The sequence below is a fragment of the Chlorocebus sabaeus genome, chromosome 1 (genome assembly GCF_047675955.1).
Source record: "Chlorocebus sabaeus isolate Y175 chromosome 1, mChlSab1.0.hap1, whole genome shotgun sequence".
NCBI classification, from domain to species: domain Eukaryota; kingdom Metazoa; phylum Chordata; class Mammalia; order Primates; family Cercopithecidae; genus Chlorocebus; species Chlorocebus sabaeus.
In genome coordinates this window covers 71,131,584-71,156,547 of record NC_132904.1, presented here as the reverse complement: position 1 = coordinate 71,156,547, position 24,964 = coordinate 71,131,584, and the positions used below count along the sequence as shown (strand labels likewise).

The 24,964-nt window shown below is 40.3% G+C and overlaps 1 protein-coding gene across 1 annotated transcript in view; it reads right to left on the bottom strand.

Annotated features, from left to right (window-relative positions):
* Positions 1–5,195: 5,195 nt before the first annotated feature.
* POLD3 (DNA polymerase delta 3, accessory subunit) overlaps positions 5,196–24,964 on the bottom strand; it is a 58,689-nt gene continuing 38,920 nt past the window's right edge. The window contains exons 10-12 of the mRNA XM_008020140.3: positions 19,647–19,759; positions 18,069–18,147; positions 5,196–13,468 (exon numbers count right to left, since the gene is read on the bottom strand). Of these exons, the coding sequence (XP_008018331.2) occupies positions 13,266–13,468; positions 18,069–18,147; positions 19,647–19,759 (395 nt within the window). The 3' untranslated portion in view covers positions 5,196–13,265. The remainder of the gene's footprint in view (positions 13,469–18,068; positions 18,148–19,646; positions 19,760–24,964) is intronic.

Genomic DNA, 24,964 nt, shown 5'->3' with positions numbered 1-24,964 from the left:
TTTTAATTGAAGTGTTCATTCCATTTACATTTGATGTTGATACGGTTAAGTCTAATGTCTTTTTATTGCTTTCTATTTGTCTCATCTATTCTTTTTCCTTTTTTCCTTCTTTTCTAACATTCATTGGTAATTTTAGTATTCCACTTCATCTCCATTATTGGCTTATTAACTATACTTTTGAGTTACATTGTTGTTTTCAGTGGTTGCTCTCAGGTTTACAATATGTATATTTAACTTAAAACAGTTAAATTATTTAAAGTTATTAATTTAAAAATAATATACCACCTCAAGTATAACATAAGAAGAAGAGTAAACTATACTTCCATACTCCCTCCTCCCATCCTTTGTGTTAGTTTTGTCAAGTATTTTATTTCTACTTATGTTATGGACCACACTACGTACGTGTGTGTGTGTGTGTATCTCTCTTAGGTATTTGAAATACAACTTCATTCTGTTTCTAAATGAAAAGGAATGGGAATGGCAGTAAAATAAGATCCTCACTACTGAATATTATGATGTGAAATATTAGGTTGGTGCAAAAGTAATTGTAGTTTTTGCCAACGTATTGCAAAAACTGCAATAACTTCTGCACCACCCTAATATATATGAAACACCAGAAGGAAACAACCAAAACAGTAAATATGCAGGTCCAAAAATTGAAGGTATTTTTGAAGTCCATTCATCTCCTTTAGCATCCCAAAGATAAAGCACATGTTCTGCTTAGCTACATAATAAAATGGCAAACACATCACACTACTGACAGCATAGCACAGATGCTTATAAAACTAGACTTCTGATGCTGGGCTCCAGCTTCATTTTCTCACAGATCGTCATTCTTATTCGGGAGAGCATCTGAACAACCTGTAAATCATGACATATTGTGCTGCCCAAAGCTGGGTCCATGACAACCTCCGGTGGGGCAAGGGCAAGCATAGCAACAAACTCCAATTAGTTTTCTAGCAAGCCAGAGGAAGGGCTTTTCAAAGTTGGAGTTACTTTTAGCAGAAATGTCACAATGCTAAAGATTCTTCCTTTAGTAGAATACAATAGAGTTTGCCTTCACTTTCCTGTCTTTAATGTCTACGTTGTCTGCTTCTTCACAATGAACAATGCCTTGGGGAGTTTTCTGCCTCCTTTGGGCACTATCTCTATAGCTTCATCTTCTTCCTCAATTCAAATTGCCAAAGCCTGCTTGAGTTTCCTGTCACTAAGTGAACAAAATATGTATGATTAGAAAGTAAGCTCTATTCAGTTTTGCTTAAATTAGAGTTGGTCTCTATTACCTGAAGCACTGAGAAAGCCACTATCATATACTGATGATGATAAGCAACCTTTGGGAAGGCAAGTTGGCAATATGTATGAAAAGTTTCTTAAAATTGATATCCTTTGACACAGTAATTCTATTCCTAACACTCTATCCTAACAATAATCTAAAATGGGCATCAAAGATATGGTTGTAGTTACCCAAAATGCAAGCATAATGCTCTGGAGGGATTTGTTGCTAACAGAGTTGCTTAAAAATTGCTTATGAGACATTCAATTTGCAGATGAGAGCTGTTATTACAAGGCATTTAGGTCTAAAATGTGGCCATCTAGAGTATGTGAAGGGAAAGAAAACCCTCTCAACTTTGTAATGTGATATAGTATTGAGAGAAGTAGACTAAAATTTTAGAGATCAAGTTCTACCACTGACTTGCCTAGTGGTCTTGGTAAGTTACCTATCATCCCTGGGGCCTATTTCCTCAGCTACAAAATGGAGGTACTATGTGCTCTACCTACCTCTGACAGCCATGTAATGCTGAGTTCAGCTTTCCCCTCTGTATGTACTAGTAAAACCTTTGTAATGACAGGAATTGTTTTCAATGACTTCCCTTTGTCTTTAGACATGACAAAATCCTTACCATAGCCCACAAGGTTCTGAACCATCTGGCCCAGCCTCCCTCTCTAGCCTGATCCTGGCATGACCTCCCTGTTGGTCACCATGCTACAGCCACATGTCCACCCTGGACTTTCACAAACGCTCTTCCCTCTCCCTGAAAAACTGTACCATCTTTGCCTGGTCAACTACTTATCTGTAAAGTCTGACTTAAATATCATGACAACCCCCAACATGGCCCTCATATGTGGTTTTTCTCCTAGTGACCTGTACAGATCCTTTTATAAGGCTTATCACAATGGTCATTACATAATTGTTCATGCGATTATTTATTTGGTTGTCTCTCTCTTTCAAAACTCCCTGAGGGCACATTCTGTTTCTGCCTTGTTCATGACTGTGTAGCTTTAGGGCTTGGCAATAACCCCTACGGAGACACAAGGTAATTTGTTAAATGAATGAATTCTTAAACTCTTACAGCATCAGGGATAGAGACCTAATGCTTTCATTTGAGTTGATAAAACTGAAAGAGAAGATAAAACCCAGAGAAGAGAATGACTTTCCCACAATCACATGGCCAGTGAGTAGAAGAGGCAGTTTTATAATTCATTAATTCATTCAATAAGTATTTTCTAAGAGCCTACTATGTTCTAGGTACTGTCCTAGGTACTGGACATAGAATGATAGACTAAGACAGTCCCTAACTTCCTAGAACTTATACTGTGGTGGAGGAGATAGCCAATAAGCAGATAAACAGATACACAATTAGCAGAGCTAGTGATAAGTGCTATGAAGAGGTGCCCTGTAGGCAGAAAGCACATAACCACCAAGCACTCAAACCCGTGCTTTCTGCGTCCAAGTGCAGGGCTCTTTCCACTACACCACGCTGTCTGACCGAAGTAAACAAACAAAACCATAATTTATGAGGCTCCCTCAGCTGCCTGTGTGTGCACTTGGTGGGGTGAAACCCTCACGCTGTCCATGAAGAAGAGCCAATATCATCAGAAGCAGCAGCTGACTGGCTTGCCTGCTAAAGCAGGTGTCATGGCACTAGCCAGCCAGGCCTCTGCTGCCTTGAAACTTCACATCTGGCACCCAAAGAGAGAGAGAGAGAGAGAGAGAGAGAGAGAGGGAGAGAGAGTGTGTGTGTGTTTAAATAAGACAGCTATTGAATGAGTGGACTGAAGAGGGCTGGAGTTGGCTGGGCTTAGGGAATGATGCAAACCACAAGGGGACAGTGCTCAGGAGGTGAACAGAGAAAACAGATGGGCTCAAACTGCAGGCATGACTATAGCCCAAGCACCCCATACATCACTGGGAGAGGCTTCTTTGCTGCTAAATATCTGTTTTGTTTATTTTCTCATTAATAAACAGCATTCTCTGATGTCTGTACTTGAGGAAATAGAATGCACACTCAGACCATTCGCTTTTCTCTAAACAACTTCAAGTAGAAATATTGTTGAAACAAGGATGTGCTGTGTAGCACATAGAATGACACGCAGCCCACCTGAAAGGTATGGGTGCTGGTGGGGCAAAGGGGAGTCAGGAATTTGACAGGTGAGCAGAACCGCAAAGAAACACTGGGTCCATTAGCCCTCCCTCCTCACTTTGTTAGAACCTCAGTTTTGACAATCTAATGTATTGTCTACAACACGAAGTAGGCACTCCAATAAAGGTTTGTTGACAAAAAAATTAACAAAGTATGACAACTCATTTTTCTCACACAGGTAAGATTAAAGCCCAAAGCATTACTCTGAAACAATAAAAGTCCAACCATTATAAACTGGGCACTTTACATTTGTTATCTCTAATCCTCACTATAACCTTGAGGTAGATACAAGCTTCATCTTACAGATGGGCAGACTGAGGCTCAGAGAAATTCAGTGGCTTTTTCTGGGAGTCACACTGATGGTAAAAGGGCATGAACTCCAGTTTGCCCAACTCTAAAGTCCAAGGACTTTCTACAACACCAAAAAGTGAGACAGTCTGCTCTCCAACTGCAGCCAGAGTACACTTTCCAAAAATATATATATATATCTCTCACTTTCCAAAATATAAGTCTCTCTCTCTCTCAAATAAATAAAGATGGGGTTTCACCACGTTGGCCAGGCTGGTCTCGAACTCCTGGACTCAAGTGATCACCTGCCTCAGTCTCCCAAAGTGCTGGGATTACAGGCATGAGCCACCGCACGTGGCTAGAAAGCAACTGTCTCTGGCTGCTTTGCTGCTTCTAAAGTGTACAGGCTGGGAAGACACATAACACATATTATGAACTATGCACAATTCTAAGAGTGGGGCGTTTCATGCAGGAGCTTCAGGATAGCTGTTCCTGTATTTTAGGGGTGACCTTTGGAGTTCACAGCAAAACTTACTGCTAGAAAAGAACTAAATCATTGGTACATTCCTAAGTATAATGGTCATTCAATGTCTAATATGGATGTCACTTATGATATGCAAGAATGTTTACTACACTTCACACCACTGGAAAAAAACTTACACTAAGAATGGATGACAATAGGATACTCTGTGTGCCTCTCAAATCCCAGCTCTACCATGTACTAGTTGGACAGCCTCTCTACCATTGAATGTGCTAATTCATCAAATTGGGCTGATACCTACATCTCACAAAGTTGTTAAGGATCAAATGATATAAAGTATATGAAAGCATCTGGCATAGAATAGGTGTATAGTAAGATTTGGGATGAATTCAGTTCATTAGTCTAGGACTATGGGTCATTTTTGACCCAAAGAATTCCAGGGAGATGCCGTCAGTTCCAGGTCTGAATCAGTGTATGTGCGTCAGAGAATGGCCTACATGAATCCTTGGTGAAACCGTGGAACCAATCCCATCTCCATGGTTTAACTAGGACCATGGCTCAGGCAAGAGCCAGAGAATTTCCAAGCATGAGACGACCTAGCAAAAGGCTAATCATTCCACATTTGAAGTCACTCCTAATACTCTCCTCTCCTGAGTTTCCAAGGGGATCAAAGGAGTCATCTGCCTAAAACAAAACTAGATCTAACTTCAAATTATTTTCCTCTGCTTGTTCTAACTTGAGATGCAGGTTCCATTTGGCTCTTACTTATGATCTACTTTATACCAGTAATTATTCAGGCTACTAAAGCTGATTTTTCTAATGTACAAATCTGACATGTTAAAATTCAGTGGCTTCCTATTGCCTATAGTGCAAGGTCTAAACTACTTAGCAAAGACCTCTGTGAGCTGGCCTCTGCCTACTTATATGGCCTCATAGCCAACCAGTCTGCCTCTCACTAAACCACTTACGACTCTCTAAACAGTCTGTGCTTTCTCGTGTGTCCATGCCTTTGTATGTCCTGTTCCTTCTGCCTGGAATGCCCTTCTCACTTTCCATCTGGCAAACTCCTATTTTTCTCAAGACCTGTTTAAGCACCTCCTCCTCTGTGAATCTTCCCTTAATCCCTCAGGCAGTCATAGGCAACCCTTTCTTGGGTCCACACTGACCTATGAACACACACCTCCTTTACACAGGCGGAAGGACATGGTACAGTAGTCAGAATATAGACTTCAAGTCAGAAGGACTAGAGTTCAAACTGTGGCCCTCTCCCCAGGCCAGCTAGAACACCAACCAGAGGGGAGAAAGCCTTCATCTCTAGCCTAACATATAGTCCACTGGTGTGTGTTTCCTTATGTGGAGATACGAGCTGAAGATCGTAGCCAAAAGACTCAGACTCACTGGCAAGATCACACCTACCTGAGAATGACAATTGTAAAGGTCTAATTCATTTTGCTCCTTTTGATCCACCCGAAGGGAAGTTGACTTCCATGCAGGTTTGCTAATCACAAGCATTCAAATATACTAGTTTCTCTAACTTTTCATTATAAATTATTAAACAGAGACATGTCTCACCTTTGCCACTTATTAGGCAAATCATTTAAACTCTCTGAACCTTCCTGTCTTCATGTGTAAATAAAGTATTGTGAGGATTAGAGAAAGTGTATTAAATATCTCCAAAAATTTGGGCCCATGGTAAGCACTCATAAATATTATTATAATATAATTATAGCATATTTGTCTGTCTCTCTCCTCACCAGATAGTAAATGTATCAAGGGCAAGAAATTCATCTTTGTATCCCCAGTATTTAATGCACCAGTGCTGAGTACATAGTAAACTTTCAGTCAAAACTCTGCGAAATGTACAAATATGTACATGTTTTTTTGCCTTCCCAACAGATGGTCAGTCCCAGGAAGTCAGAGAACTTGTCACGTACTTTTCTTGAATCCAGAGTAGCCACCATAGTTGTTGGTCAAATAAGTAAGCATTGAATGACTCAAGCCACATTTATAAGTGGACCCATATATTCTTCTTAGGGGTTGCTATACTGCGGGAAAGTCACATGACGCAGAGTCTGAAGACGCAAAGTCTCAAGACCTAGGTTCCAGCCCTGGTTCACTTTCTCACTGTATGATGCTGGCCATACTAGCTCAACTCCCTGGGCTTGTTTTCTGCAAAATGTGGGAGAGAAAGACCTTGCAGGTTATCATAAGGATGGAGTAAGATACAGTAAAGCACCATACAAATACATATAGAACACAACTAAGAGGGACAAGGGAAAACACTCCAATCAGGTTTTATGGTTTGCAGGAAAATGGTTCTGCCTTCTGTATATCCCATTCCAGGACAGAACTTTAAAAAGTACACCAGGGGTCCCCAACCCCCGGCTGTGGACTGGTACTGGTCCGTGGCCTGCTAGAAACCTAGTTGCACAGCAGGAGGTGAGCAGCAGGTGGGCAAAGAGCATTACTGCCTGAGCTCTGCCTCCTGTCAGATCAACTGCAGCATTAGATGCTCACAGGAGCGCAAACCCTAGTGTGAACTGCACATGCAAGGATCTAGGTTGTGTGCTCCGTATGCGAATCAAACTAATGCCTGATCATCTGAGGTGGAACAGTTTCATCCCAAAACCATCTCCGCTATCCGGCCATGGAAAAATCGGTCCCAAACAGGTTGGAGACCAATGCACTGTACCATCATTATGCTATGTTTATATAATCTTCACATACCAGATAAGCTTGAAACCAAGTATCCTAGGAAAACAAGGTTTTGACATTCAAAATGGAGAACACCACCCTGACCTAACTCACTTGCAAGCACCCCAGGACCACTTTCAACCTATGAACCTGCAGCATGGCTTAAATAGGGCACAAATGCCAAATGTCCTCTTGATTTTCTTACAAATGTTAAGTCAGAGGCAAGGCCAAGAATCAGACAAACTGTTTCAAGGAAAACAATGTTCTCAACTTAAACTGAAACCAATTAAATGGACTGCTTATGGCAGTATGCTCTATTTGGAAGTTTCCTGGTGATCTAAAAGTAATTGGAAAACTTAATTTTAGTCCAGTCTCTCTTTAAATTCTTCTTAACATTTATTAGCCTACTTATCTAACTTTGTAATTTAGTTAAGTATGGTATACTGAACATAATTGAATCTTTGTTTATAGATTCAAGACCACTTGGCAGGGATGCTGTAGAGAAGATGCAGACTTCAGATGAGAGGTTGATTTAGATAAGCATTAAGATTGCCTTCAAATTTGACAATCTGGGATCTGAACAACCAGCTGCACTTTCACTTATAAAAATGAACATCAGGAGGCCGAGGCAGGCAGATCAGCTGGGGTCAGGAGTTCGAGACCAGCCTGGCCAACATGGTGAAACCCCATCTCTACTAAAAACACAAAAATTAGCCAGGTGTGGTGGCATGCGCCTGTAGTCCCAGCTACTGGGGAGGCTGAGGCAGGAGAATCGCTTGAACCTGGGAAGCGGAGGTTGTAGAGAATCACTTGAAGCTGGGAAGAGGACGTTGCAGTGAGCCGACATTGTGCCACTGCACTCCAGCCTGGGTGACAGAGCGAGACTCTGTCTTAAAAAACAAACAAAAAACAAAAACAAAAAAAACCCATCAATCGTCACTTGGCGGTATGGAAGTGTGAACTAATATATAGCCAAGAGACGATATAGGACAGCGGTTAAGACTGAGGGCAATGAAGCCAAATTGTCATGATTTATATCGTGGCTCTACTTTGGGCAGGTTACTTAACCTCTTTGCCGCCATTTTCTCATGTGCAAAATGGGAATAAAACTACCTATCTCACAGGGCTGAGGATTAAAAGAGGTACAGGCGGTGGCTCAAGCCTGTAATCCCAGCACTCTGGGAGGCTGAGGCGGGCAGATCACGAGGTCAGGAGATCGAGACCATCCTGGCTAACACGGTGAAACCCCGTCTCTACTAAAAAAATACAAAAAACTAGCCGGGCGAGGTGGCGGGCGCCTGTAGTCCCAGCTATTCGGGAGGCTGAGGCAGGAGAATGGCGTAAACCCGGGAGGCGGAGCTTGCAGTGAGCTGAGATCCGGCCACTGCACTCTAGCCCGGGCGACAGAGCGAGACTCTGTCTCAAAAAAAAAAAAAAAAAAAAAAAAGAGGTAAATGTGAGTTACTCTGCTTTGTATTAGTTTAGTACGTGTCAAAATACTGGCGACTGCCCATGCATTATTTCATTAACGCCCTAAAACAACCCTTTAAGGTAGGTGGGTAGCTCATTTTGAAAGATGAGGAAACAAGTTCAGAGAGGATGCATACTTTGCTTAAGGTCAGTGCCTCAGACAGGGTTTGCATCCAGCAGCCTCTGTCTCCAAGTCTGTGTTGTTTCCATCATGGCATCCGGCCTCCCTAGTAGGTCAAAATTGTTGAGTGTGTACAAAACTGAGTGGAGCCTATACAGACTTTATATTGTATAAACTGCCCTTTGAAGTAATTCCTGGTAACTGCTTGCTTTCTCGTCGATACTCTCATGCTTAAAGCACAACAGAAATAACTCCATTAATTAAAGATTCACTAAATCATGGTTTACTTACACCATGAATACATAAATGGCAACTGAAGTTCAAATAGTTGAATAACACCCAGTAAAATGGTGAGCCTACCTCAGCCTGTTTCTTTAAATCTTTTATTGTTCTTTGCATAGGAATATAACATTTTGCCCATAATGATTATCCTAATTTGTTCCTAAATTATTAAGTCCCATGTCTATCACTCATCTAAGCATTGTCTCAAATGCTAAATGCTGTTTAGTATGTTTGTCTTGTCACTCCAAAATGGTAACTTCTGGGCTCTTACAATCCCCGAAATATTTTATCCAGGACTAAACATAACTAGCTTCCAATAACTGCTTTATGCTTTGGATCTGACTGATCACAAACAGACACTAAACAAAGTAGTTTTTCCATTCTTCAAGAGCAGTCTGGTAAAAGACATGCCATGAAAAGCCTTGAGAAAGCCTAAAACACCAAAAGAATGAAGCTGAAGAACTAGCCATGAAGAGCTTTGATTATTAAAAATGAAGGTATGGGGAGCCAAGGTGAAACCTCAAGAAACATGGAATCTGGAAAGAGAAAATGAGAAAAATTAAGGGGAGTGGGTGTTTAGAAAACATTAAGGGTTTGAAGTAGAAGGGGAATTGTAGAGTTAAGGTGGATTCTGATCCAATGGAAAAATATTGGATCAGAAGCCTTACCAAGTTTCTCTGGCTAAAGAGCCTGGGTGGCAATCTGTGGGTGGTCTGCACTTAAGAACACAAAAAACTGGACACAGATACAAGTGGAGAGAAGTGTCATGCAGCAGGGAGTGGTAAGAGTCAATCCTAAATGCAGTCATTTGGGTACAATGTGCCCTTCAGAGAGGGCATGGTGACAGCATGGGCTAATTTACAGAGCTGCCAGGGCAATAACTCAGAAAGCAATACTGCCTTCTCACAGCAAAACGAGGCAGTCCCAGAATGTTTCATGGTGGTAAAAGCTGCATTACAGCATACTGAGATCCTGGAACCAATGAAAGGAGACAAGTTTACCAAAACGAGTCTTGACACAGAGTACGTTTCTGGCAAATACATTATTAGGCACTCATTCTACTCATGTCCTGGAGAAACTATTTACTTTCCTTATATGGCCCTTCTCTTCAGCTCTCTCCTGTATAATAACTAATGTCTTCTTAAAGAAACAAAGATAGAAAAGGAATAAGACAACTGTTTCACTCGTTTACCAGCCCCTCTGCCCCCAAATTCCCAGTTTTTTCCAGGGAGGTGAGTGGAGGCTCATCACTGAGAGTGTCAAAGAAGAAACACCAGCTTTTGAAATCACTTTAAAAAACTGATTCTGCTACAGAAATCTACAGTGACAGGGGAAGACAAGGGAAACACTGCATTTGTCTATGCTGACTGCCAGAATTAAGCAGCCTTGTTTTAACCAAGATAGTTTTCTTTAATCTGCTAGAATTTTAAGACACAATGTGCATATGCAAGGGTAGAAATACTATCATGGATACAAAATCAAAGTAAATATTGGCTGTCACTCTTAACTGAGAACCAACTTCTGTCACTCTTCTTAAATTTCTTCAGTTGGCCCCCATTATCTACAAATCAAATCCAAACTGCTTAGCAAGACCCCAACTTCATTTCTGAATACACTTTCCTCCCTATTCTCAAGTTCTACCGGCCACCTCTCCCAAAAGCCATGCTCCTCTGCCTAGAAAATAGTTTCCATTCCTCTTTGCCTGGTGAAATCCTGCTCATCATTCAAAGAACTGCTTGCTTTCCTCTCCTCCAGGAAGACTGCCTTGATACCTATCCTCCTAGGAATTCTTGGAGGACCTGTACATTGGACTCACATATGGCATTGTCATTTCGTTTTACTGGCTTTCCCTTCCACTACATCGTGAGGATCAAGTGCCAAATTCTACTGTTTCTATTATATCCTCTAGTCCCCAGGTCATGGGCTTGACACATAGTAGATATACAATAAATGAACAGTAAATAGAGCCATCTGTAATTCCTTCAATAGGAAAATATCTACTCTCTTTAAACCTTTCATGAAATAGGACAACTATCTTCCCCTTTTTACCACATGTACAGCCAGAATGACTGAAGAATACACCACCTGGGCCGTATAACTGATAACATTTCAGTAAGTTGCTAGCTGATTACATCACTTACGACATCAGAAAGGAAGCCACCATTTGTAGAGCGCGTATGTGACTACCATCATGTACCGAATTCATGCTACATACACTTGACTTTAGTCTTGACAACCCTTGGTAATTCATTTATTTTGATAAAGAACTTGAGGCTGTGAAACTTGCCCAAGGTCATACGGCTAGCAAGTGATGAAGCCAAACTAATACAATGTGCTAGATTTTCTTATAGATGAACTAAACAATGAGGTTCGCTGAAACTAAGATTTCCCCAGGGCTGAAAAAATGATGAAGGCAGCAAATAACTTGTTCATCTCAGACTATAGGTATGCAGTTTTAACAGTATCAACTGAAAACTAGCCTTCTTCCCATTCAGAGTTTAAATAATTGCAACACTGTTACCATCCGTCAAATAAGACTCATCAGATACTCAGTTTGAAGCACTGTCTTAAAACTTCTCAAATTTATTTAACTCATGTGGTTAACATGGTATTATGTAAAAAGAAAAAAAAAACCCTCACCACTCAATACTTACTAAGCCTTGCAGCAGCTCAAGTTGAGGCAGCATATTGGGCATAGAGATCATAGGATTTGTATTATCCCTTGAAAGTTGGAACTCCAACCAGCACCAGAATTTTCCAATTCAAATTGTTTTAGTCGAGACCCCAGCATAATTTTTAGAAAAAAGATTGGATTGTTACTTTTAATTTTCCATTCCTATTTAGACAAATGACCAGAGGCAATGACAAAAATAACTGTTTAAAAGGGATTTCTCTCCAGAAGTTTTTTCTAATGGTTTAAGTCCAGGCTTTCCATCCTTCTCTCTATCCTTTTTCATTTTAAAAAGAAAGGGTTTTGGAGTATGTCAACCTTGCTATACAGCTTGCTATACAAAGCCACTGCTTTAGCCCTAGACATAATGCCAGGACTCATCTCCCACACTTCTGGTCTTAATCAAGTTCATGCTTGGTTGCTAAAGAAGCTCATGTTCATCCCAAGGTCAGCACAATCCCAACCTTAAAGAGAAGACAGCTGATTGCATCACTTACGACACACACCAGCCTGAGGCGGAAGAAGCCGGTCAGATACGTCTGCTACGTGTGAGACACATCAGCAGCTGAGCGTGACCCCTTCCGCAGAGCTCACTGCAAAATCACCAGCACACCACTGCAATCCACTGAGCTCACCGCCTGTCCAGCCATAATGGAAGTCGCTTGAAGGTTATCATTGTAATAGATGATTTTCCATAAGTAACTAATAAAAATGTTTTCTTTGCTGTTTAGACTACTAACAATTCAGTCTCTCCCTCTCCATCCTCTCTTGGGGAGCCTCTACTTTTAAGCAAATAGGGGAGCTAAAAATACAAAGGAGCAACATCCATGCATAAATGTGTGCCTTATCTTCCTCACTAACTTCCTGGAAAAGTGCTGTTTTTGAATATTCTGTTTTCTTAAAAAGAAGAAATTTTATGTAAATGTAGTACACTGTATATAGGAAGGGATTTCTCTTTTTAGTCTTTATCTCATTGTACAGGTTTCACTCTCTAGGTACTGAGAGTGGGGGAGGGGGATCAACAAACCAAAAAGAGCAGCATAAAGCACACCCCATGTCAGCAGCACGGCAGCTCCTCCAATATCGTCAATGCTGACTCGAGGTAATTTCTGGTGGAGTTGAACACATCATTAAATTTCTATTTGTGTTCTGCCTGAGGCTTTTCCCTAACCACTAATTGAGAGTGAAGGTCCCAGAGAGCTTTTGTGAAAGGAACAGAACACAAGCCATGTCCTGGTCTGTAGCCAGGTGTCCGTATACTGCATAATGGAGGAAGAGGATTACAGGGAGATTTTCACTTCAGCCTTTAGTCCAACCAAGACTTAAAAGACTTACAGAGAACAGCCTCAGGAGGTTAGGGGACAGAAGTGTGGTACTGGAGGAAGACAAGAGGGGTAAACACATCCAGCAGAATGTAAGGATAAGAAATACCCACATGAATTCTCAGAATACAGAGGAACAAGAAGGAATAATTCCTGTGCCATATGCAGACCAGGGCATAAGGCAAGTGGGGAACAGTGGATTAGCCACTAAACGGCTTCAGTGAGAATTCTGAAAACTGTTCCAGTATAATTTTGGAGTAAATCCTTCTCCTGGACAGGTCAAAGATTGTGCTTTTTAAATGTCATTAGAAGGTAACAGCTTTTTGCCTCCTGCTTCCAGATGATTTCCTTTTGGTTAAAAACCAGAAATAGTATAAACCTCACAGGATGAAAGAACAGTCTTTTGATACAAGTGAGGTGGAGATCTAGATGAACTTACATAGTAAGTGAGGAGCACATTTCTTGGTCTTCTCCCTTGACCACTTCAAGTCTCTGATCTACCAGAGATGGCAGTTTATTTCCTCTGGAAGAAGCCAGTAATGGACACCTGTCTGTTGGCTTTGCCCAGAGCAGCAGTCCCTTTCTTGAGGCCCTTTCGTTCCTCTTTGGGTTCTTTTTTCACAGTCATGGTAGGGGGTCTGTGTACTGAGGATGTCTTCATCTTAAGCTCCTCTTCACTATCTGTGCAGGATTCACTCTCGTAGACTTTTTCAGTCACTGGTAGGATGAGAAAAAAATGGAACATGGGTGGGTTGAATCATTTACTCTATCAAGAAAATGGGATGTCTTGCTAACCCCAATCATTTCAGACTCTCTGATCAAGGCAAATATGCTTACTTAGGACTGAATCTTTCTCCCACTGGGAGATCAGATCTAGCCTAAGGTAGCAAGTATGTGGAATCCTGAGCTCACACTGCCTCTATTTGATGCTTAGAATTAACATTCACTTTTCTCCCTCACTGCTATATCCCATGCCTTTAAATGGCCCTTTATCAGTGAATTGCCTAAATCCTTTATTTGGGTCCTGGCCTATGTTAGCTAACTTCCTGAACTCTATATCTGAATTGTCTATATCTCAAACACTTACTTCTAACTCCATGCTTTGACTGGCTTCTTAAGTCTCATCTCTCTGACCTACAATGCCTGCCTATTCCCATTATTGGTCTTAAACCGCTGGCCTATCTGCCTGCCTCCATTCTGTCTAGCCAAGCTCACCGTGGACCCTCCTGTCTAGCTCTATCCTGATGCCACCCACTCTCTGCACATCCTAGGTACAGAGAATTGAAGATTAGTTACTCAACTGTTTGGTTCTTAGTTCTTAATGGCTCCAAATTAACCCAAGATTTAGTAGTAGTCTATAAAACGAAAGTTAACTATCTCAAGCAAATGCTATCAGATGACACACTTGTTAGTTTTAAGGAATGACAGTGATAAAATGAGAAACAAAGTTACCAGTTTTCTTACTCTCTATCAGCCAAAGGCATAAAATTGCCTTTCCCCTGCTATTAAAACTCACTGAACCTTTCCCAAGGGAAACTTGGAAAAGAACTATACCAGTAAGCAGTCATTATGAGCAAGACCTAAAGGGCACAGGCAGAGATAGTGGCTTCCAGCCATGATGTCACATAACCGAGGATCCACACTACTGCAACACATACACCAACCACAAGAAACAGCACGCCACCTTTCTGTAATTTGAGAGAGCTGTGGCAGCTGCATAACCAATACTATCTAAATTCTTTCTCAGCCTTCCTGGTTGCAGCAAGTGATAGAGAAACATTGAAGGAAAAGAGCTCGTTCTTAGCTGAAAAGTGTAACCTAATATGCATATTAAATGCTCAAATGATTAAAGTTTTTTTTTTTCCATTAAAGAACAATGACAGTCTCAAGCTCTTATTGATAATTCTTTCTAATAAAATATATCAAATTGTTCTAGAGGCATAAGCTTTGGAATCAAATGATTCTGTATCCTAATACCTACTCTGCTACTTAAGATATCATCTCAAACTTTACTATGCATCAGAACCACCTGGAGGGCTGGTTAAAACATAGATTGCCAGACTCTGTTTCCCAAGTTTCAGATTCAGCAGATCTGGGGTGGAACTGAGAATTTGCTTCTCTAACATCCTCCCAGAAAATGCTGATGCTGCCGGTCTGGGGACCACACTCTGGGAATTAATGTTCTTTCCTTCCCTGTTTTAAATGTTGAAGTGCAATTGCCACTGGAGCACTCCTTCTCTCTTATCCAGCTAATCCCATTAAGGCTGCATAATCAACAATCCCTTTCCAGAGAGTTCCCAGAGTTTGTCTTTAATTTTGTAAGAGCCCAGAATTCACTTTGATTTTCACTCAGAGGCTAAACAATACTAATAAACTTTAGATAGTATTATACTAAGTATTCTGAAAGGCCTTACTACTCAAATTGTGCTCCACACACCAGAGGCAATGGAATCTCCCATGAGCTTATTAGGAATGTACTCTAGTTCCCACTCCTGGCCTACTGATGCAGAATTTCAATTTTAGCAAGATCTCCAAGTAATGCACATAGTCGGCAAAGTTTGAGAAATGTTGCTCTAAGATAATTAGAGAATTCCCACGGCATACCTATTCGTTCAGCAATTAGACCCTAGAACACCACCTCCGTCTCACATGCATCTTCAAAAGCATTATGTAACTGAATTAATGGGACAAAATTACGAGCTGTTATTTATTCAATATCTTAAATTAGAAAAGTCTGAAGAGCCATCTACAGATACAGAAAGGAAATGACTTTCTACTAGTTGGTGGTATAAGACTTTGCTCCTTCATAAGCTATATTCTATATTCAAATGGCAGCGTATCTACAACATTACACTTCAGCATCAATTAGCTCATTATTTCATTACTTATTAACGAAACCAATGGCTGTCTCATTGCCAATTTTGTGTAACACATTGCTTGGGGGAGTTAAAAAACAGGGCAGCACCAACAAAATTTCTTTAGCAGCATATTCAGTATACTATAAGAGCTAAAAGGAATATTTCTATATTCAAAGCTGTAGCTACCTCAAACCCCAGGAAAAAGGACGCCTCCATTAAACATATGGGGCCTTTGTTTTAGCTGAACAACATGCCACTTTTCTGGGTTGCCATTAAAAAAAAGAAACAAACCTGTTTTTTGTGGGTAACATCAGATTTCTTTTCCACTTAACTGCTTTGCTCTTAGAAACCCATCCCCTTGTCCAGGAGTCTACTCCAAACTTATCTCAGGGACCCAACTCCCCAGTTTCTGCTGCAAACTCACAAAGAGGGAAAGATGAGTTTTCTAAACCCACAGAACAAATTTGATTCAGCACAGAACAGGGCAAACCCCCTATGCTGGTACATTTGGAACAGTCTGAGCAGAGAGAGGAAAGCAGAACTCCTTTGTTGGTAACCAAAGCCAAGATTCATTAGGTTGAGCTTGGACCAAAAACCTTAAAAAAAAAAAAAAAAAAAAAGGTGCAATGTGAGCACAGTTTTCACTGTTGCATCCAAGGCTCTTAACAGTTCTGTCTGGAGACAGGAGTGCAAAAAAGTCCACATCACACACCTGGCCAAAACTCGAGTACTATGTTTTAAACAAAGCAATAAATAATTACCCACAAATTCCCAATGAACTCTCACAAAGACATTTGACTTTTTTCTTTGGGGCAGAAAGAGGAGGAAAAAACTGGCACCAATGCTTTTGTCCTCCTAAATTTAAAAAATATACTGTTGAATTAAGAAAGTCAACAGTAAATACATATATTATCACCCACGGCCAAACCAAGAGGCTTGAAAATGGCAACTATTAAAAGACTGAAAGCCAAAAAAAAAAAAAAAAAGAAGAAAGAAAGAAAGAAAGAAAAAAACCCATTCAAAGTCCAGAATTCACAGGTTCACAAGAAATTTGGCACTGAAAAGACAGAATTTCCACATGTAAAGAATTTTACTCCCCAATCGCATGCTACAATTAAAATGGCAGAGGCCTTTTCAGAGGACTGGGAGGTTGGGAACAGTGGGACAGGGAACACAGATGACAAAATGTCCTCACTAGTTTTAAGAACCAGGAAAGGTTGATTCTTCAGAGCCAATCTTTTAAAAACAAGTTTGAACTAGAAGAAAAAAAAAAAATCAAGAACAGGAAAAAATAACCTTCTCTGAACATCCAAGCTGTGGCAGGTGCCACAAAAGGCAAAATGACAACCATGGGCTATCCAACTAACAAAGGTAAAAGCCTAAACCCACAACTCTTTTCAAACACAAAAATACAGTACCAGGATATGAGCATCCCAGCAAACCTCAAGTGCTAAATCTTAAAAGCTCCACAGAAGTCTGGTTTGATTATGGAAAGGGCAGAAGAAGCTAAAACATGGCTGAAGAACCAGCCAGTGACTCAAAGCCTGAACTCTAATTTCTCCCTAGGCCTTCATAACAAGCACATGCTTTTACCTAACATGGCTTACAAATAGGAAACATAAAGGAAGTAATCTGGATGAGTCATTCCCTTCTGAAGAACAAATGGAACCAAATACCAAAAATGACTCTTGATACAGTCTAATCATCTGTAGCTAATTTTCCACTGTTCAAATTTATAAAAACAAACATTCTAGGAAAAAAAAAATGCTTCTCAATGTCTATGATAACATCTTAAGCCCATACTGTGGTTTCCATCTTGTTTTTAGACATATTTATGCCACCTGAATCTTCGTAACAACCACACATTTAGGCAAAATGGATATTCCACAGATAAGAAACTCTTCACCAGAGACAACATAACTTTTAGCCAACATCTCAGTGCTTATTTTTATAGTGTATGACTTAAACAAGAACCTAGGTGTTCTGACTTACACTCTGCTACACAAAGTGTATGCCATAGACAAACAGCATCGGTAGCACTTGGGGATGATTCATATGTAAATTAAAGTTTGAGGGCGCGGTGGCTCAAGCCTGTAATCCCAGCACTTTGGGAGGCCGAGACGGGTGGATCATGAGGTCAGGAGATCAAGACCATCCTGGCTAACACGGTGAAACCCCGTCTCTACTAAAAAATACAAAAAACTAGCCGGGCGAGGTGGCGGGCGCCTGTAGTCCCAGCTACACAGGAGGCTGAGGCAGGAGAATGGCGTAAACCCAGGAGGCGGAGCTTGCAGTAAGCTGAGATCCGGCCACTGCACTCCAGCCTGGGCGACAGAGCGAGACTCCGTCTCAAAAAAAAAAAAAAAAAAGTTTGAGATGTACCTGTTCTAAAAGAGATTATGGTGCCTCTACGGTAATAAGAGACTCTCTCCGGATTTGGAGCCAAATATTTGCCTTACCTATGCAGCCTTCCTCATCCACGTAAGTTTTAGATTTTAGTACGCGTTTTCGTTTTCTTTTGTTTTCTCCACTTGAGCTCTAAAAGATCAGAGGATATAATGTTAAGCTGATTAATTATGTTATACAGAAAAACAACAAAAGCTTTTAAATCTATACTAATCATTCTCCAGTACTCCATTATGATAAAAAGTTGAAAGAGAAACTCTACATTAGTTTTAGAGAACCAACCCCATCACATAGACAAGTTACGCTCGCTATATACACAGGCTTGATATTTCATTGTTCATAAGAAGGAAAGTAGCATGCTGAAGAAAGAACTGTGTTCTGTTCATTCAGTCAATAAGCTTTTGCTGGGTAGTGCAGGTGACATGGTTAAAAAGTAGGATAAGGACCTTAGTGGAGGAGACAGATAAGGAAACAGACCACTGCAATATGATGTGGTGAAGGCTTCAATGGAGGGCTGAGGCAGATATTATGGGAGCACACAGGGATGGCCCCTAAACCACACCAGGGGTTTCTGTGGCATATGCCCTTGCTGTAGATACTTGCTATGTCAGCCTTCACATTTCTTGTTTTCTTTTTTTTTTTTTTGGTTTGTTTTTTAGAGACAAGGTCTTGCTCTGTTGCCCAGGCTGTAGTGCAGAAGTGCAATCATAACTCATGGCAGTAGTCCAACTCCTGGGCTCAAATGATCATCCCGCCTCAGCCTCCCAAGTAGCTGAAACTAAAGAGCATGTGCCACCATGCCCAGATATTTTTAAAGTAGAGACAAGGTCTCCCTGTGTTGCCCAGGTCTCAAACTCCTGGACTCAGGCATTCTGCCCACCTCAGCCTTCCAAAGTGCTGGGATTACAGGTGTAAGCCAACATGCCTGGCCAGCCTTGACACTTCAACATTACACCTATCTAATTTAGTCTCAAATAGGTATTACTAATACCAACTTCCTTTTATCTCCACTGGTCTCTTTCATCTCATTTTCTCTTCAGCTAATGAGGAAATCAGCGTAAGATTTAAATGATGCACAATGAATTAAGAAAAACTAACAGCCACAAAGGAAAAAAAAAATTGTCAGCAACTATTTTTTCAACTCTTCATTATCTACACTAATAGATGTAAAAAAGATGCAGCTGAAGAGCGTTCCGAGCTGTATTTCCCCTTTGGCTGACAGTTTTCCCATCCAGCCCTTTTCCAGAATTGCTTCTGAAGGGCAGCAAATGTGTTTAAGTTGTCTGTTCCCCTGTCTTTCACATGTTGCTCTGATGCAGGGGGATCTCTTTTTGCACCACTCTAACAGGAGGTGTACAGCACAGCAGAGATGCTGAAGGTCATGAATACAGAACAGCTCCCAGGTTCCACCTCTGCAACGTTCTTGAGACTATACCCGCTAGCGAAATCTCCCTTCAGGTGAGAATGGAGGAACACCCATTCTGTACAACCTGTAGGAGAGCAGAATGAGACAAGAGCCATCTACTGGCATTTGTGAAGTATACAGCAAGGGAACTGATTTAGCAAAGTGGTTGTAGGTCCTTAAGACATAAAGGATACATGCATATGCAAGAATCCCAGTATAATTTTACCTTGACAGAAGGAGGTTCAGGCTCAGTCTTTGGCACTGGTTCAAGAGGTGGAGACGGAGGAGGAGGTGGGGGTGGTGACTCAGCTTCATAAGCACCAGGAGAGTCTGGGAAGACTGAAATAATGAAACAGACTTAGATTAGAGAACTACAAGCACTATCTGGTATAATGCCTTCTCCACTGGTTCTCTAAATTGGCATATCCAGCAAAGGGGATTCAGCAAGCAGTAATTCATGATAACCAAGAACTTTGCAGTTATATAGTTATCTTTAAAATATATATTTTATTAATTTTATACAAATAAAATCACAGAATCAAGAACTATTACAGCCAGAAGTATCTTAGCTAAATGTTTTCTTTTATAGCTAAGTCAGGTTATGAAGTTGGTTTGTAAATATCCACTCATCGCCTTCCATATGCCATGTATTTCACTTTATTTTTACAACTCTGAGACAGATTTTCTTATTTGCACATTACAGTAAATAGAGGTTCAGAGGGGTTCCGAAACTTGCCAAGGTCACACAGCTTATAACTGAGACAGGAGGTTTTAAGCCTAAGTCAATCCAATTCTACAGCCTTGCTATTCCAACTATACCATGCCGCTTCACCATTGAGGACAAGACATTCTCTCTCAAGATCTATGTGGAGACAATCCTCAGGTTATAAACGAATGTTCTATGCCAGAGTCTTTCACTGTGACCTAAGGGTTTTCATCACTTGAGATGTTTGTTAGACTGAAAATCTCCAGCTGATGTTAAGAGTATAAACTTGGAGGTGGGTGAAGTCATCTTTTAAATGATTATCATTATTTAAGCTCTAACAACTAGGACCTGATTAATATTTTGCATATTTCTAGTGACTGCTCCACTGATAGGGCTTGTTCTGCTACACTGAAGTTAAAAGGAAAGCATACTTTTAGGAAAAAAATACTGCTGTGGAAGTGGCATCACCCAAGAAATGAGCACCACCGGAGGGATCCCATGATTTCTTAACAATTGCAGAATTGGTGGTCTTAGTAAACGGCCCATGAGAGGGGAAGCAAAAATCCTCAACTGACCTATTACTCAATCACCACAAAGAAAGTGCTGGGTAGCAACTTAGCCTCACCTGCTCCCTGACTCTCCTGGCTGTATTCAAATTCTTAACACAAGTCTTGGATCTGAAATTCTCCCAACTGATTAGGTCAGTGTTAAAAATTATGACAGTGAAGAGAGTTCAAGGCCAAATGACCTAAAGAGGTGAAACAGAACAAGAGCCAGAATGAACAATAAATTACACACTTTAAGTATAAAATGGGCCCCAAAAACTTTATAAGCTCTGGGAAACAAGAGAGAGAAACACAAAAGGAAAGCAGTCCAGCTATCAGCCCAGCTCTGGGAGGCTAGAACATGATGGGAACTCAGGCAAGAGAAAAGTCAAACACCAGAAGTAAGCCTCCATTGTTCTGAAGGAACAGCTATGAAGAAAGCTGGGCTATAATGGTAGATGTGTTATAATGGGAGGAGGAAAGTTTAGGCAATGAGGAAGCCAAAGGAATTTTGAGACTCACAGTAATAAACTTAGGCATTCTTATTTCCAGTTCTGAAACCAGTTGACTTAACCAAAGAAAACAATCCTAGTGACACCCTCTAAGACCCCTCTCACAGCACTGTATGCAAATGTTTATCTAGATCCCCACTCTAGACTCTAAGCTCCAAAAAGGCAGAGACACCACGATTTCCCTGGCATAAACACAGAGTAACTGTGTGTGTGTGTGTGTGTGTGTGTGTGTGTATTTATTTACATAAAGGAAAACCACCACTTTCTGAACTAAATTTGGAATGAGGAACCCAGGTCAAGGAAGACAACATATATCTCTCTCTTCCTTCCACACACTCCCTGAGAGAAACACTGTGATAATAAACAAGTAAAACATCATGACTCCCCCAAACAGGGAAGAGAATAGTAGAGGAGTCAAGAGCCCTTAATGATTAAGAAATTTCAACAAATCCCTGGAAGATGGAAGGCAGATGGGAGAAAGTTGACAAAAGAGGCATCAGTCAAATTAGATGAGTCAGAGAGTAGAGATTATTATCTATTATAAAACTTCTATTTTTATCTGACTTTTAAAATTGTAAATATCTACTACTTTGTTTAAACTTGCCACCATTCATGTACTAGAATATATGTCTGTCTGCCTTAGTCTTTACCAAGCCAAACATCCCCACTCAATACATTTTTACTGACACAGACAAAGAGAATGCTCCATGCACTGGTGTATTTTAAACAGATTTGTAGCCAATCTGCAGCTCTTCAAGTGAAAGGTAAGCAATGAAGTATCACTTATTCCAGGAAAGCAACCTTTGTTGGGACAGAGTAAAAACTGCAATGAAACTAATTTCAGAGATCCAGTGTGTCAAAGAGTTCTCTGGCAGAGACAGGTAATTAGAATTCTTGGAAACCATTCACAGCTTCCTAGGACTCGGTATTTTTTAAAAATACCTATCTTTACCTAAAATTGGGGATCATTTGCTTCACATTCTCCATAAGCACCTGCAAGGACTGAAAATATTAGCAAAGACTTAAATATTTATCAGTTAAAACTACATTTCTTCCTAGCAATGTAGATGTTATTCTTAATGTTATTTCTTTTTGGGTCTGGCCTTTTGTTTTTTGCTTTACAAAGAGAGTATGTAGAACTACTAAAGGTGCATATGACCCTGCAGGGGTAAAAGAGAAAGGCACAGTCCCTTGGGTAGAGAGTTACAAACAGAAGTGGAAGGGAATTTTCTGAAAAAACTGAAGGTACTTGCAAGTATGGGCACCTCAGCAGGAAGAGTAGAGTGAGTAATAAGAAAACTATCTGAACTTGTTTCCAGACACAGGTAAAAGAAAAAACAGGCCAGGTGCAGTGGCTCACGCCTGTAATCCCAGCACTTTGGGAGCCAAGGCGGGTGGATCACAGGGTCAGGAGTTCAAGACCAGCATGGCCAACATGGTGACACCCCATCTCTACTAAAAACACAAAAATTAGCTGGGCGTGGTGGTGGGCGCCTGTAATCCCAGCTACTCGGGAGGCTGAGGCAGAGAACAGGTTGAACCTGGGACGCAGAGCTTGCAATGAGCGGAGATCGCGCCACTGCACTCCAGCCTGGGCAACAGAACGAGACTCCGTCTCAAAAAAAAAAAAAAAAAAAAAAAGAAGAAGAAGAAAAGACAAAACAAAAGAAAACCATGTACCAAGCACTGTCTTGGCACTTCTGACACATCATCTTATTTCATGTTCATAAAAAGCCTGTACCATTTGTGATAAAAATCCCCGTTTTAGAGATGAAAAACAAGGAATTAAACAAGTTAACTAACCTGCTTAAAGTCACACAATAAATGGTGAAGGTAAAATTTAAACCCAGGTCTGCCTGACTCCAAAGTTCTTGTATTTTCTCTTCTCCTGCTGTTCCTTTTCTAACTTCTGGCTGAAGACAGCATATTGAACTATATGACATACTCAGTGTAACAGAAATAAAGCAATAATAAGTGAGAGACTGTGTAAGGGTTTAAAATAAAATCCCACTGGCTTTGAGACAAAGACGAAATTTAAGAATAAAATGGCAGAGGTTTATAAATTTAGTCAGATGCCAAAAATTATCTTTGCCAGAGGAAAAAAATCTAAGAGCTTCTGCTCTATATCATCTGTTATTATAGGCTGTGCATCTCTATCACATTTCTTCACATTCCTTTCAAAACTAAATAACCCCACTTATATTTCTAATCACCCAACAGTATTATTGTTGTAGGCTACAGATCAGAACTACAGGGAATATTTCAGAATGATATAATGAGTGCTCAACCAACCATAGTAATTCCTTAACTTAGAACTGACTCCTTCACTAATACTAGAGTATCTAATTTACCTTTTTAATGTACATTAGGTTGATGGCTTCAAAGACCTTTCCAAAATCTTCCCAAGGTCTTTTACTGATTGGAAATAGGGAAGACTATTCCAATTAGCACCTATTCCTACATTTACTTCCTAATTATTTTCCCACGTGTCTACATGGAGTTGTTCCTTTCTGCAGCCTTGGCCAAAGCATTTTGATAAATGACAATGGAATGAAAATATAGCATTTGCCTCTCTGGGATGCTCACGTGTCTTATCCTACCCATTGTGAAGGGCCACTAAAAACCACAAAAGGACATTGTACCTCTCACAGCATATCAACGGCTGTAATTTTAAACACATAGCATGAATGGTAGAATCTAAATCCACAGAAGTGTAAAAGATGCTACATCTCTATCACAGACTCAACTTTCTGCTACTATTTCTTGGGTCTGTTCATTTTTTTGCATTACTGTCATTCATATATATAATTTGTTTTTTTTTCACTCACTTGTATAGTTGAGCTAATATCCTTTTTCCAGAAGCCTCTCTTAGCATTTTCAATTCCTCTTAGTTTCTAGAAAAAGTAGAATCTTACAAGTTTCATTTTGTCCTTTGATAGCACAGTAGGTTCCTTTTTTGCATTCATTATTATTCTTTACTCTCCCTTTTAGTATCTGTTTGTGTTTGTCTCTATATCTTCATGTGATGCTGAAATACTTTAGACTAGATTCCCCCTCATTACCTAAAATGTTTTATACCCATTATGTCATGAATTCATGGACAATTGATTAGAGCAGTTCAAACTTTTCACCACTGTGTCTCAAAGTGGGCTTTTCAAAGTAGAGTCATGCACTAGTATATCAGTTCAACCCATTTAACTTTCTTTTTACCCTCCTTCTTTTTCTATATACTTTATACAATTTGGGGCAAGATCTTGGCTCTTCAAAATATTTGATATTTTTTAAAAAGCATATTTATGTTCCTGGTAAGACTCTTGCCCTTATGAGGTTTGCTTATCTTACACTGGCCCACAGCCTAAAATTAGAAGAGTCCACAGTGTCATTCCCTTCCAACAATGGCACTGCAGGTTGTTCCAGTTAACCCTAGTTTTACCTGTGTGGACCACCACCAATAATATCCTGGCTGCCTAGAATGTCACAATTCTTAAAAGATTCACATGAAGGTAGCCAAAGGAATATCCTCCCCTTAAAAGAAAAGAAAAGAAAAGAAAAGAAAAGAAAAGAAAAGAAAAGAAAAGAAAAGTCTTAGATAGTGTGTATAATAATAATTCTTATCCTCTTTCCCTCTGTGTTATTTTGACAAATTGACAAAAGATCATGGTTCTGGTCAAAAGGCTAACGCAAATTTCAAACAGAAAGAGGTGCTATGGTGTCTCTCAATGCTAGAATTACTACTCTCATTGTGATCCTTAATCCATTACTTTTTTAGTTCCTTGAACAT